Source organism: Tachyglossus aculeatus, chromosome 22, assembly GCF_015852505.1.
Source record: "Tachyglossus aculeatus isolate mTacAcu1 chromosome 22, mTacAcu1.pri, whole genome shotgun sequence".
Taxonomy (NCBI): Eukaryota; Metazoa; Chordata; class Mammalia; order Monotremata; family Tachyglossidae; genus Tachyglossus; species Tachyglossus aculeatus.
Genome location: NC_052087.1, coordinates 55689325 through 55704805, shown reverse-complemented (window position 1 = coordinate 55704805; position 15481 = coordinate 55689325). Strand labels below are relative to the sequence as shown.

At 47.9% G+C, this 15481-nt stretch overlaps 1 protein-coding gene across 13 annotated transcripts in view; it reads right to left on the bottom strand.

The window, feature by feature from the left end:
• Positions 1–15481, bottom strand: part of BRSK2 (BR serine/threonine kinase 2) — a 250755-nt gene that overhangs the window by 86404 nt on the left and 148870 nt on the right. For all 13 annotated transcript variants that reach the window (XR_005455664.1, XR_005455666.1, XR_005455667.1 and 10 more), the window contains exons 3-4: positions 6564–6649; positions 2301–2441 (exon numbers count right to left, since the gene is read on the bottom strand). Coding sequence is in view for 9 of the 13 variants with exons in the window: in XM_038764291.1 (XP_038620219.1) it covers positions 2301–2441; positions 6564–6649 (227 nt within the window). In the remaining 4 variants the exon portion in view is untranslated. The remainder of the gene's footprint in view (positions 1–2300; positions 2442–6563; positions 6650–15481) is intronic.

The window sequence follows — 15481 nt, the reverse complement described above, 5'->3', positions numbered from 1 at the left end:
GGTTGGACACAGTCCCTGTCCCACGTGGGGCTCACGGTCATGGGCCTGTGGGGGAGTTTGTGCAGATATGTGTTCATTATTATTATTATTATTTGCAGGTGTATGTGTGGGGGATTTGCTGGTGCATGGCAGCGTGGCTCAGCGGAAAGAGCCCGGGCTTTGGAGTCAGAGGTCATGGGTTCAAATTCCGGCTCCGCCACTTGTCAGCTGTGTGACTTTGGGCAAGTCACTTCACTTCTCTGGGCCTCAGTGACCTCATCTGTCAAATGGGGATGGAGACTGTGAGCCCCACGGGGGACAACCTGATCACCTTGTATCCCCCACCCCCAGCGCTTAGAACAGTGCTTTGCGCATAGTAAGCACTTAATGAATGCCATCATTGTTGTTGTTGTTGTTTTGTATGCAGGTATAGGCAAGCAGGGGTGAATGTGTTGGTGTATGTTAGGAGAGGTGTGTGTGTGTGTTTGTGTGTGTGTGTGTGTGTGCTAGTTTAGGCTAGTCTTCTCCCACTCCCTTCTGCATCGCCCTGACTTGCTCCCCTTAATTTATCCCCCCATCTCAGCCCCACACCACTTTTTCATTCATTCATTCAATCGCGTTTATTAAGCGCTTACTGTGTGCAAAGCACTGTACTAAGCGCTTGGGAAAGTACACAGTACAACAATAAACAGTGACATTCCCTGCCCACAGGAAGTTCATAGTCTAGCGGGGAGGAGACAGGGGGAGGGCAGCATGGCTCAGAGAAGCAGCGAGGCTCAGTGGAAAGAGCCCAGGCTTTGGAGTCAGCAGTCACGGGTTCAAATCCCCGCTCCACCAATTGTCAGCTTTGTGACTTTGGGCAAGTCACTTAATTTCTCTGTGCCTCAGTTCCCTCATCTGTAAAATGGGATTAAGACTGTGAGTCCCACGTGGGACAACCTGATCACCTTGTAACCTCTCCAGCGCTTAGAACAGTGCTTTGCACATAGTAAGTGCTTAATAAATGCCATTATTGTTATTATTATTATCAACGGCTCACAGTCTTAATCCCCATTTTACATCCACCACATCTGGTCATTTATTTCTTTATATGAATGTCTCTCTCTCTCCTCTAGACTGTCAGCTCGTCGTGGGCAGGGAATGTGTCTATTAGAAGTTTTCCCTGACTCAGCCCCACTTTTCCTCATCTCCCACTCCCTTTATTCATTCCCCCTTCCCAGCCCCACGCCACTTTTGTCCAAATCCATCATTTAATTTATTAGTATTGATGTCTGTCTCCCCCTCTAGACTGTGAGCTCGCTGTGGGCAGGGAACGTCACTGTTTACTGGTTTATTGAACTTTCCCAAGCACTTAGTACAGTGCTCTGCATGCAAGCGCTTAATAAATATGAATGAATGAATGACTGATTAGACTCTCCCAAATCTAGTGCTCTGCACACAGTAAGCGCTCAAAAAATACGAATGAATGAAGCGTGGCTTAGTGAAAACAGCCTGGGCTTGGGAATCAGAGATCATGGGTTCTAATCCTGGCTCTGCCATTTGTCAGCTATGTAACTATGGGCAAGTCACTTAACTTCTCTGAGCCTCAGTTACCTCATCTGCAAAACGGGGATTAAGACTGTGAGCCCCACATGGGACAACCTGATGACCTTACATCTACCCCAGTGCTTAGAACAGTGCTTGTCCACAGTAAGCACTTAACAAATACCATTATTATTGTTATTATGATGATGATGTGTCTATTAGAAGCCTTCCCTGACTCAGCCCCAATAAATACGATTGATTGATGATGATGATGATGAATGAATGAATATTGTTCCATTGGATTCTCCCAAGCACTTATCCAGTGCTTTGCACACAGTAAGCACTCAATAAATATGATTGAATGAATGAATGAATGAATAGTGTTCTAGTTAACTTTCCCAAGCACTTAGTCCAGTGCTCTGCACACAGTAAGTGCTCAATAAATACAAGACTGACTGAATGAATAATAATAATGGTATTTGTTAAACGCTTACTATGTGCCAAGTATAGTTCTAAGCACTGGGGTAGATACAAGGTAATCAGGCTGTCCCACGTGGGGCTCACAGTCTTAATCCCCATTTTCCAGACGGGGGAACTGAGGCCCAGAGAAGTGAAGTGACATGCCCAAAGTCACACAGCTGACAAGTAGTGGAGCTGGGATTAGAACCCACGACCTCTGGCTCCCAAGCCCAGGCTCTTTCCACCGAGCCACGTTGCTTCTCTGAGCATTCTCTGAATGAGAGGGGGAAGGGGACCCTAAGGGGCAGGGGGGCAGGGGTTCTGGGGGCCACACTCACCATATCGAATGGCTGTGGCAGAAGTCCAACGCGGAGATGATTTGTCGGAAGAATTTTCGGGCCTCCTTTGGCGTCAGCCTCCCCTTCTTGACAAGATAATCGAAGAGCTCCCCGCCTGACACGTGTTCTAATACCAGGTACCTGCCGGAGGGCGCGGAAGGGGGGAAGGAGAGAGCGGGAGAGGAGCAGGCCTCCTCCATCAACCAGGTGGGCCCCCCCAAACACCCGACACACCCACCCCGCAGCCCCCTCCCCCTCTAGCCCACCAATCAATCATTCGATCAATCAATAGTATTTGTCATGCTCTTACTATGTGCAAGCACTGGACTAAAGTCCTTCCACCTTTGTGACCCACTCTGAAGACCTTCCTCCTCTAGCCGGCCTTCCCTGATCCACCCCATCCCACCTCACTCCAGCCAGCTTCTAATAATAATAATAATGGTATCTGTTAAGCGCTTAATATGTGCCAAGCACTGTTCTAAGCACTGGCATAAACACAAGGTTTTCAGGTTGTCCCAAGCGGGGCTCACAGCCTTAATCCCCATTTTATAGATGGGGTAACTGAGGCACAGGGAAGTTAAGTGACTTGCCCAAGGTCATAATCACTCATTCATTCAATCATATTTATCGAGCGTTTACTGTGGGCAGAGCACTGTGCTAGGTGCTTAGGAGAGGACAATAAAACAATAAACAGACACATTCCCTGCCCATAGTGAGCTGACAATCTAGAGGGGGAGACAGACATTAGTAATACTGATGATGAGGTATGTGTTAAGCGCTTATTGTGTGCACAGCACTGTACTAACTGCTTGGGAAAGTACAACACAACAAAAAGCGGTGACATTCCCTGCCCACAACAAGCTCACAATCTAGAGGGGGAGACAGACATTAGTAATACTGATGATGAGGTATGTGTTAAGCGCTTACTGTGTGCACAGCACTGTATTAACTGCTTGGGAAAGTACAACACAACAAAAAGCGGTGACATTCCCTGCCCACAACAAGCTCACAATCTAGAGGGGGAGACAGACATTAGTAATACTGATGATGAGGTATGTGTTAAGCGCTTACTGTGTGCACAGCACTGTATTAACTGCTTGGGAAAGTACAACACAACAAAAAGCGGTGACATTCCCTGCCCACAACGAGCTCACAGTCTACAGGGGGAAACAGACATTAACAATACTGATGACTGAGGTACGTGTTAAGCACTTACTGCGTGCAGAGCACCGTACTAAGTGCTTGGGAAAGTACAATACAATATAGTCCCCGTCCTCTTTGCCTGCTGCCTCACGGCTGAACGGGTGTGTGTTTGTGAGCTTCCTGTCTCTCCCTACTCCAGTCCATACTTCATTCTGCTGCCCGGATCATTTTTTTCTACAAAAACAGTCAGAACACGTCACTGCCTCTGGCCTGGGACGCCCTCCCTCCTCAAATCCGACGGACAATGACCCTCTCCCCCGTTCAAAGCTTTATTGAACGCCCATCTCCTCCAAGAGGCCTCTTGGAGGTGATGGGCAGTAATAATCCGGCCCCTCAGGACTTCTGTCCATATTCTCACAGTCTGCCTCTTCCCTTCTCTGGAATTTACCTTGTCTGTCTCCCCCTTTAGATTGTCAGCTCGTGGAGGGCAGTCAGTTAGTCAGTCGTATTTATTGAGTGCTTACTGTGTGTAGAGCACTGTCCTAAGTGCTTGGAGAGGACAATATCATCATCATCATCAATAGTATTTATTGAGCGCTTACTATGTGCAGAGCACTGTACTAGGAGACAGTGCTACTTCCCAGAGCTTAGTACAGTGCTCTGCACATAGTAAGCGCTCAATAAATACGATTGATGATGATGATGTACTAAGCGCTTGGGAAGTACAAACTGGCAACATATAGAGACAGTCCCTACCCAACAGTGGGCTCACAGTCTAAAAGAGGGGAGACAGAGAACAAAACCAAACATACTAACAAAGTAAAATAAATAGAATAGATATGTACAAGTAAAATAAATAGAGTAATAAATATGTACAAACATATATACAATATGACAATAAACAGACACATTCTCTGCCCACAATGAGCTTACAGCCTAGAGAGGGAGACAGACATGAAGAGAAAGAAATAAATAACATCTGGACATAAGCGGTGTGGGGCTGGGAGGGGAGATGAATAAAGGGAGCAAGTCAGGGCAACGCAGAACGGGGTGGGAGAAGAGGAAAGGGCAGGGATGGTGTCTTCCAACTCTGTTCTGTTGTCTTCTCCCAAGCGCTTACTACAGTGCCCTGCACACAGTAAGCACTCATCATCATCAATCGTATTTATTGAGCGCTTACTATGTGCAGAGCACTGTACTAAGCGCTTGGGTAGTACAAATTGGCAACATATAGAGACAGTCCCTACCCAACAGTGGGCTCACAGTCTAAAAGGGGGGAGACAGAGAACAAAACGAAACATACTAACAAAATAAAATAAATAGAATAGATATGTACAAGTAAAATAAATAAATAGAGTAATAAATACGTACAAACATATATACATAAATGCAGGTGCTGTGGGGAAGGGAAGGAGGTAAGATGGGGGGATGGAGAGGGGGACGAGGGGGAGAGGAAGGAAGGGGCTCAGTCTGGGAAGGCCTCCTGGAGGAGGTGAGCTCTCAGTAGGACCTTGAAGGGAGGAAGAGAGCTAGCTTGGCGGATGGGCAGAGGGATTGGGGGCATTTCAGGCCCGGGGGAGGACGTGGGCCGGGGGTCGATGGCGGGACAGGCGAGAGTGAGGTACGGTGAGGAGATCAGCGGTGGAGGAGCGGAGTTGACTAATCCTCTAGCCGACAGTGGGCAGGGAACAACCCTGTTGTAATCAATCAATCAATCAATCAATCGTATTTATTGAGCGCTTACTATGTGCAGAGCACTGTACTAAGCGCTTGGGAAGTACAAATTGGCATCACATAGAGACAGTCCCTACCCGATAGTGGGCTCACAGTCTAAAAGGGGGAGACAGAGAACAGAACCAAACATACCAACAAAATAAAATAAGTAGGATAGAAATGTACAAGTAAAATAAATAAATAAATAAATAAACAGAGTAATAAATATGTACAACCATATATACATATATACAGGTGCTGTGGGGAGGGGAAGGCGGTAAGGCGGGGGGATGGAGAGGGGGACGAGGGGGAGAGGAAAGAAGGGGCTCAGTCTGGGAAGGCCTCCTGGAGGAGGTGAGCTCTCAGCAGGGCCTTGAAGGAAGGAAGAGAGCTAGCTTGGCGGATGGGCAGAGGGAGGGCATTCCAGGCCCGGGGGATGACGTGGGCCGGGGGTCGATGGCGGGACAGGCGAGAGCGAGGTACAGTGAGGAGATTAGTGGTGGAGGAGCGGAGGGTGCGGGCTGGGCAGTAGAAGGAGAGAAGGGAGGTGAGGTAGGAGGGGGCGAGGTGATGGAGAGCCTTGAAGCCCAGGGTGAGGAGTTTCTGCCTGATGCGCAGATTGATTGGTAGCCATTGGAGGTTTTTGAGGAGGGGAGTGATATGTCCAGAGCGTTTCTGGACAAAGATAATCCGGGCAGCAGCATGAAGTATGGATTGAAGTGGAGAGAGACACGAGGATGGGAGATCAGAGAGAAGGCTAGTGCAGTAGTCCAGACGGGATAGGATGAGAGCTTGAATTAGCAGGGTAGCGGTTTGGATGGAGAGGAAAGGGCGGATCTTGGCAATGTTGCGGAGTGTTGTAATGGACTCTCCCCAGTGCTTAGTACAGAGCACTGCACACAGTGAGCATTCAGTAAGTACCAGTGATTGACTGATTGAGGGGAGGGTTGAAGGAGAGATATAGCAAGAGGATGGCCCAGTGGCTAGAGCCCGGGGGGCCTGGGAGTCAAAAGGTCATGGGTTCTCATCCTGGCTCCGCCACTTGTCTGCTGCGTGACCTTGGGCAAGTCCCTTCACTTCTCTGGGCCTCAGTTACCTCATCTGTAAAATGGGGATTGAGACCGTGAGCCCCACGAGGGACAGGGACTGTGTCCGACCCCATTTGCTTGTATCTTCCCCAGCATGTAGTGCGGTGCTGAGAACAATAGTAAGCACTTAACAAATACCTAATTATTATTATTAATAATATCTAGTGGTTCCCCAAACTGAGATGCCATGGTCCTGATTTTCCCCCTTCCCCCCCACCAACCCCAAGTCCTGCCCTCCCCCTCCCAGCCCCCCGCTACTCCCTCCCAGCCCCCTCCCCATTCTCCTCCTGCCCCATGCCCTGGACCCAGTAATACCTACAAATATTTTTTATTTTCATAAACGTCATGCAGCTTCAAAACGTGAGGATGTTCTATGAGCTTCAAAATGGCTATCTCCCGCTCCACCTGGACAGAGGAGAGACAGAGATGGCATTAGTGGCTTCGACCTCCCCTCCCCTCCCCTCCGCTCGCCCTCTCCCCCCCACCGACCTCCCCCATTCAGGACGGCTGTGGTCAGAGAACTCAACCTCAGCTCCACAGCGCTTATGTCCACATCCATAATTGATTTTAACATCCGTCTCCCCCTCTAATAATTATAATTAGTACTAATTATGGTATTTGTTAAGCGCTTACTATGTGCCAAGCACTGTTCTAAGCACTGGGGTTGATACAAGGTAATCAGGTTGACCCACGTGGGGCTCATAGTCTCTTAATCCCCATTTTACAGATGAGGGAACTGAGGTCCAGAGAAGTTAAGTAATAATAATAATAATAATGGCATTTATTAAGCGCTTACTATGTGCAAAGCACTGTTCTAAGCGCTGGGGAGGCTACAAGATTATCAGGTTGTCCCTCATGGGGCTCACAGTCTCAATCCCCATTTTCCAGATGAGGTAACTGAGGCCCAGAGAAGTGAAGTGACTTGCCCAAAGTCACACAGCTGACAATTGGCGGAGCCGGGATTAGAACCCACGCCCTCTAACTCCTCTAGACTGTAAACTCATTGTGGGCAGGGAATGTGTCCGTTTATTGTTACATCATACTCCCCCAAGCACTTAGTACAGTACTCTGCACACAGTAAACACTCAATAAATATGACTGAATGAATGAATAGACCGTAAACTCCTTGAGGACAGGGAGCATATCTACTAACTCTGTTGAATTGTCCCAAGAGCTTAGTCCAGTGTTCTGCACACAGTAAGCGCTCAACAGATACCATTGATTGATGGATTGATTTCACTGTTCTGCAGAAAGTAAACACGCAATATATACATATATTGCATTTTCAATCGATCTATGATATATATATATCTATATATATATATAGGTATATATATATCGCATTTTCAATCGATCTATGGTATATATATATATATCATATATATATCATAGATCGATTGAAAATGCGATTGCTTGATTTAAGCATTTGATAGTCATCCCTCCCTCAGCCCCATGGCCCTTCTGTCCAAAACCAAACTGGATTTTATTGTGGTGTTTGTAAAGAACTTACTATGTGTCAGGCACTGTACTGAGCACTGGGGTGGATACAAGTAAATTGGTTTGGACACGGTCCCTGTTGCACGTGGGGCTCACAGTCTCCACACCCATTTTTCAGATGAGGTGACTGAGGCCCAGGGAAATGAAGTGACTCACCCAAGACCACACATTAGTTAAGTGGTGGAGCCGGGATTAGAACCCATGACCTTCTGGCTCCCAGGTCTGTGCGCTATCCACCGCTCCATGCTGCTTCCCATCCATCTTCCCTCTAGACTGTCAGCTCCTTGTGGGCAGGGAATGTGTCTACCAGCTCTGTTCTGTTGGACCCTCCCCATCTTCAAATCCCACCTCCTCCAGGAAGCCCTCTCTGACTGACCTCTCCTCCATATCCACGCCCTATCCCCCTCTAGACTGTACGCTCGTTACGTGCAAGGAATGTGCCTGCCGATTCCATTGCACTGTCCTATCCCAAGCGCTTAGTACAGTGTTCTGCACACAGTAAGCGCTCAATAAATACCTTTGATTGATTGAGCTTGGGCAAGTCACTTCACTTCTCTGTGCCTCAGTTACCTCATCTGTAAAAGCAGCATGGCCTAGTGGCAACAGCACAGGCTTGGGAGTCAGAGGACGTGGGTTCTAATCTCAGATCGGCACTTGTCTGCTGTGTGACTTTAGGCAAGTCACTTAACTTCTCTGGCCTCAGTTACCTCATCTGTAAAATGGGGGTTAAGACTGTGAGCCCCATGTGGGACAACCCGATTACCTTGTATATATGTATATATGCTCGTACATATTTCTTACTCTATTTATTTATTTATTTTACTTGTATATATCTATTCTATTTATTTTATTTTGTTAATATGTTTGGTTTTGTTCTCTGTCTCCCCCTTCTAGACTGTGAGCCCACTGTTGGGTAGGGACCATCTCTATATGTTGCCAACTTGTACTTCCCAAGCGCTTAGTACAGTGCTCTGCACACAGTAAGTGCTCAATAAATACGATTGATTGATTGATTGATTGTATCTACCCCAGTGCTTACAACAGCACTTGGCACATAATAAGCACTTAACAAATACCATTATTATTATAATAATCAGTTATAACAATTATATATTAATTATATTATATAATCATAATATATTCATTCATTCAATCATATTTATTGAGCACTTACTGTGTGCAGAGCAAAGTACTAAGCGCTTGGGAAGTAAAAGTCGGCAACATAGAGAGACGGTCCCTACCCAACAACGGGCTCACAGTCTAGAAGATAGAATATATTAATCATACACTAATAATAATAATAATAATAAAATGGGGATTAAGACTGTGAGCCCCATGTGGGACAAGGACTGTGTCCAACTCCATTAGCTTGTATCCACTCCAGCGCTTAGTACAGTGCCTGGCACACAGTAAGTGCTTCACAAATACCATTATTATTATTATTATTATCATTATTATTATTATTATTTTTAATGATTATTAACTCGCCCAGGCACTAAGTCCGGTGGTCTGCGCACAGTAAGCCCTCAATCAGCACGGTTGATGAGCACTGGACTAAGCGTTTGGGAAGTACCAGTTGGCAACATATATGTAGAGAAGCAGCGTGGCTCAGTGGAAAGAGCCCGGGCTTTGGAGTCAGAGGTCATGGGTTCAAATCCTGGCTCCGCCAATTGTCAGCCGTGTGACTTTGGGCAAGTCACTTCACGTCTCTGGGCCTCAGTTCCCTCTTCTGTAAAGTGGGGATTAAGACTATGAGCCCCCCGTGGGACAACCTGATCACCTTGTAACCTCCCCAGCGCTTAGAACAGTGCTTTGCACATAGTAAGCGCTTAATAAATGCCATCATCATTATTATTATTGTTATTGATAGATGAACTGATTGATTGGCTGTGGGTTTGCGGCCGAGCCGCCAGGGGGCGCAAGGGAGGGGATGGGCCCGGAGCGCCCGAGTCCAGCAGCGCCCCCTAAAGGTCACCACGAGAGACGCGGCTGCTCCTCCTGCAGCACCGAGGCTCCGGGCGTGTGTGTGTGTGTGTGTGTGTGTGTGTGTGTGTGTGTGTGTGTGTGTGTGTGTGTGTGTGTGTGTGTGTGTGAATAGTAATAATTACTGTGGTAATTCTTAAGTGCTTACTATGGGCCAAGCACTGTACTGAGCGTTGGGGTGACCATAAGCAAAGTGGGTTGGACAAGCAGCGTGGCTCAGTGGAAAGAGCCCGGGCTTGGGAGTCAGAGGCCATGGGTTCAAATCCCGACTCCACCACTTGTCAGCTGTGTGACTTTGGGCAAGTCACTTCACTTCTTTGGGCCTCAGTTCCCTCACCTGGAAAATGGGGATTGAGACAGTGAGCCCCTAGTGTGACAGGGACTGTGTCCAATCCACTTGGCTTGCGTCCACCGCAGTGCTTAGTACAGTGCCTGGCCTACAGTAAGCGCTTATCGAAAACCACAACTATTACTATTATTCACCTGGAAACGCACAAACTACACAAAAGTACACTTACTCACACAGACACACACATAGACACAGGGCAAGGAGCATGGCATATTCATTCAATCGTATTTATTGAGAGCTTACTGTGTGCAGAGCATAGTGAATACAGCCCGGACTGGAAGTCAGAAGGTCCATGACCCTTGTGGGACCGGTGCTGTGTTCAACCCACTTTGCTCGTGTTCACCCCGACGCTTAGTACAGTGCCTGGCCCATAGTGAGAGCATTACAAATGCCACAATAATTATTATTATAGGAGGGTATAGTGAATAGAGCCCGGACCCAGGAGTCAAAAGGTTCATGACTCTCTTCGGACCGGAATTGTGATGATGATGATTATGCCATTTGTTAAGCGCTTACTTTGTGCCAAGCACTGTTCTACGCACTGGGGAAGTACAAGGTAATCACGTTGTTCCACATGAGGCTCACAGTCTTCATCCCCATTTTACAGATTGGGACAAATCGAGATCAGGACAGGGCAACCTTGTTCTAAGCTAGTGCCCAGCTTCAGTGGTGGGGCCTGGTATCCTTGACAGGGATCCCTTGTCAGTCGGCCAGTCAGTCATATTTATCGAGTGCTTACTATGTGCAGAGCACTGTATTAAGCGCTTGGGAGAGTACAATATAATAGAGTTGGTAGAGACGTGCCTGCTCACAATGAGCTTATAGTCTAGAGGGGGACACAGATATTAATATAAATAAATTACAGATGTATAATGTATAAAGAAACTGCAGAGTCCTTGGGTCACACAGCTGACAAGGGGAGAAACCGGGATTAGAAGGCAGAGCGGGATTAGAACTCATGACCTGCTAACTCCCTGGCCCCACTATCCCTGCCGCTTTCCCAAGGATGTGTGTGTGTGTGTGTGTGTGTGTGTGTGTGTGTGTGTGTGTCTGCGCGCAGCGGCCTGGGGTTCCCCGGCCCCCCTTCCCTTCCCCTCCCCCCTTTTCTCTGAGGGCTGGGAGGGGGAAGGGGGAAAGGGAGTGCGGGCAAAATCGGGAATACTGGGGGAAGGAGTGTGGGGGGAGCTGACAATTGGCGGAGCCGGGATTTGAACCCATGACCCCTGACTCCAAAGCCCGTTCTCTTTCCACTGAGCCACGCTGCTTCTCTATTCTGTTCATTTTTCTATTGTGCTCTCCCAAGCGCTTAGGACAGTGCTCTGCGCACAGTAAGTGCTCAATAAATGCGATGGAATGAATGAATGAGTGGTTATATTGTAGTAATTGTAGAATTGTAGTAATCAATTCATCTACTAAGAAGCGGGGGCACGGGGGAAAGGGGGTGAGGGGTAAGAGTGGGAAAAAGGGGGGAGAAGGGGAATGCGGGGGAAAGCGGGAATACGGAGCGAGGAGAAGAGGAGTGCGGAACGAAGCGGGGGCACGGGGAGGGAGAAGGGGAATGCGGGGAAAATCGGGAATACGGGGGAGGAGGAGAAGAGCAGTGCGGGAAGAAGCGGGGAAAGGGAGTGCGGAGGGAAGAGCGGGAACACGGAGGGGGGGAGAAGGGGAATGCGGGGAAAAGCGGGAATACGGGGGGGAGGAGAAGAGGAGTGCGGGAAGAAGCCGATACACCGAGGAAAGAGGGGGCGGGGTGGGAGAAGGGGAATGGGGAAAAAGCGGGAATACGGAGGGAGGAGGAGTGCGGGAAGAAGCGGGAACACGGAGGAAAGGAGGTGCGGGGGGCAGAGGGATAATGCGGGGAAAAGTGGGCATACGGGGGGGAGGAGAAGAAGAGGAGGCACGGGGGAAAGGGGGTGCGGGAACACGGAGGGGGGAGAAGGGGAATGCGAGGAAAATCGGGCATACGGGGGGAGGAGAAGAGGAGTGCGGGGAAAAGCGGGAACACCGAGGAAAGGAGGTGCGGGAACACGGAAGGGGAAGAAGGGAATCCGGGGGAAATCGGGAATTCGAGGGGAGGAGGAGAGGAGCGCGGGGAAAAGCGGGAACATCGAGGAAAGGGGGTGCGGTGGGGAGGGGAAGGGGAATGCGGGGAAGATCGGGAATACGGGGGGAGGAGAAGAAGAGTGCGGGAAGAAGCGGGCCCAGGGAGGAAAGGGGGCGGTGGGGAGGGTGGGGCCCCTCTCCATCTCCCCCATCTTACCTCCTTCCCTTCCCCACAGCACCTGTACATATGTTTGTACATATTTATTGCTCTATTTATTTATTTTACTTGTACATATCTATCCTATTTATTTTATTTTGTTAGTATGTTTGGCTTTGTTCTCTGTCTCCCCCTTTTAGACCGTGAGCCCACTGTTGGGTGGGGACTGTCTCTATATGTTGCCAATTTGTCCTTCCCAAGCGCTTAGTCCAGTGTTCTGCACAGAGTAAGCGCTCAATAAATACGATTGATGATGATGATGATGATGATGATGATGATGATGGAGGGAGGTGGTAGCAGGGCTGACCCAGTTTCCCCCTCCCCCGGGGTCTTCCTGCAAACGCGCCCCCGGCTTTGGGAGAGCCCCTCGGGGGAGGGGGAGGGGGGCTGGGCGTTCAGCTCACTGTCTGGACCTCGGGGGGGTCCCCTCCCCCGGCCTCTGGACCCCCAGGCCCCGGACCCCTCTGCCTTCTGCTTCTGAGCACTTGGGAGACTGTAAGCTTGGCAAGGGCAGGAATGTGTCTGTTGTATTGTCCTCTCCCAACTGCTTAGTGCAGTGCTCTGCACACAGTAAGCGCTCAATGAGTATGATTGATTGTACATATTTATTTTACTTGTACATATCTATATTCTATTTTATGTTGTTGATATGTTTTGTTTTGTTCTCTGCCTCCCCCTTCTAGGCTGTGAGCCCGCTGTTGGGTAGGGACCGTCTCTAGATGTTGCCAACTTGGACTTCCCAAGCGCTTAGTACAGTGCTGTGCACACAGTAAGCGCTCAATAAATACGATTGATTGATTGATTGATTCTGCTTGCCAGCAGGGAAGGGCGGCTAGCCAGGCTGGAAGCTCGTGGTGGGCAGGGAATGAGCCTAATAATAATAATAATAGCATTTATTAAGCGCTTACTATGTGCAAAGCACTGTTCTAAGCGCTGGGGAGGTTACAAGGTGATCAGGTTGTCCCTCGAGGGGCTCACAGTCTTAATCCCAATTTTACAGATGAGGGAACTGAGGCACAGAGAAGTTACCTCCTTCTTACCTCCTTCCCTTCCCCACAGCACCTGTATATATGTATATATGTTTGTACATATTTATCACTCTATTTATTTATTTATTTATTTTACTTGTACATATCTATTCTATTTATTTTATTTTGTTAGTATGTTTGGTTTTGTTCTCTGTCTCCCCCTTTTAGACTGTGAGCCCACTGTTGGGTAGGGACTGTCTCTATATGTTGCCAACTTGGACTTCCCAAGCGCTTAGTACAGTGCTCTGCACACAGTAAGCGCTCAATAAATACGATTGATGATGTTGATGATGATGATGATGAAGTGACTTGTCCAAAGTCACACAGCTGACAATTGGCGGAGTCGGGATTTGAACCCATGACCCCTGACTCCAAAGCCCGTTCTCTTTCCACTGAGCCACGCTGCTTCTCTATTCTGTTCATTTTTCTATTGTGTTCTCCCAAGCGCTTAGGACAGTGCTCTGCGCACAGTAAGTGCTCAATAAATGCGATTGAATGAATGAATGAGTGGTTATATTGTGCTCCCCCAAGCGCTTAGTACAGTGCTCTGCACACAATAAGCGCTCAATAAATACGATTGAATGAATGAATGAATGAGTGGTTATATTGTGCTCTCTCAAGCGCTTAATACAGTGCTCTGCGCACAATAAGCGCTCAATAAATACGATTGATTGAATGAATGAATGGTTATATTGTGCTCTCCCAAGTGCTTAGTACAATGCTCTGTGCACTGTAAGCGCTTAGAACAGTGCTATGCACAAAGTGCTTAATAAATGCCATCATTAATAAATACGATTGAAAGAATGAGTTATTGTGCTCTCCCAAGCGCTTAGTACAGTGCTCTGCACACAATAAGCGCTCAATAAATACGACTGAATGAATGAATGAATGAGTGGTTATATTGTGCTCTCCCAAGCGCTTAGTACAGCGCTCTGCACACAATAAGTGCTCAATAAATACGATTGATTGAATGAATGAATGGTTATATTGTGCTCTCCCAAGCGCTTAGTACAGTGCTCTGCGCACAGTAAGCACTTAGAACAGTGCTATGCACAAAGTGCTTAACAAATGCCATCATTAATAAATACGATTGAAAGAATGAGTTATTGTGCTCTCCCAGGCGCTTAGTACAGTGCTCTGCGCACAATAAGCGCTCAATAAATACGATTGAATGAATGAATGAATGAGTGGTTATATTGTGCTCTCTCAAGCGCTTAATACAGTGCTCTGCGCACAATAAGCGCTCAATAAATACGATTGATTGAATGAATGAATGGTTATATTGTGCTCTCCCAAGTGCTTAGTACAGTGCTCTGCGCACAGTCAGCGCTTAGAACAGTGCTATGCACAAAGTGCTTAATAAATGCCATCATTAATAAATACGATTGAAAGAATGAGTTATTGTGCTCTCCCAAGCGCTTAGTACAGTGCTCTGCGCACAATAAGCGCTCAATAAATACGACTGAATGAATGCATGAATGAGTGGTTATATTGTGCTCTCCCAAGCGCTTAGTACAGCGCTCTGCGCACAGTAAGCGCTCAATAAATATGATTGAATGAATGAATGAGTGGTTATATTGTGCTTTCCCAAGCGCTAAGTACAGTGCTTCGCACACAGTACCTCGCCTTGACTTCCTCCCTTTGCTCTTCCCCCCCTCCCTGCCCCGCAGCACTTATGTATATATATATCTGTCATTTTATTGATTTCTAATGATGTCTTTTTATTTGCACTGATGTCTGTCTCCCCCCTTCTAGACCGTGAGTTCGTTGTGGGCAGGAATTGTCACTCTTAATTGCCGCGTCGTACTTTCCCACGCGCTTAGTACAGTGCGGTGCACACAAGTAAGCGCTTAATAAATACAGTTGAATGAATGAATGAATGAATGAATGAATGAAAGTAAGCGCTCAATAAATACCATCGACTGCCTGACTGCTGCTGCCGCCTCCGAATCTCCTCCAGGGTCCGGGCGACGAGAGGGGGAAGGGGGTCGCCCAGCTCATCATCATCAATCGTATTTATTGAGCGCTTACTATGTGCAGAGCACTGTACTAAGCGCTTGTTCCAGCCGCCCCCCATCCCCACCTCCAGGCCCCTCCCCGGTGGCCTTGGCCCCGTAAGA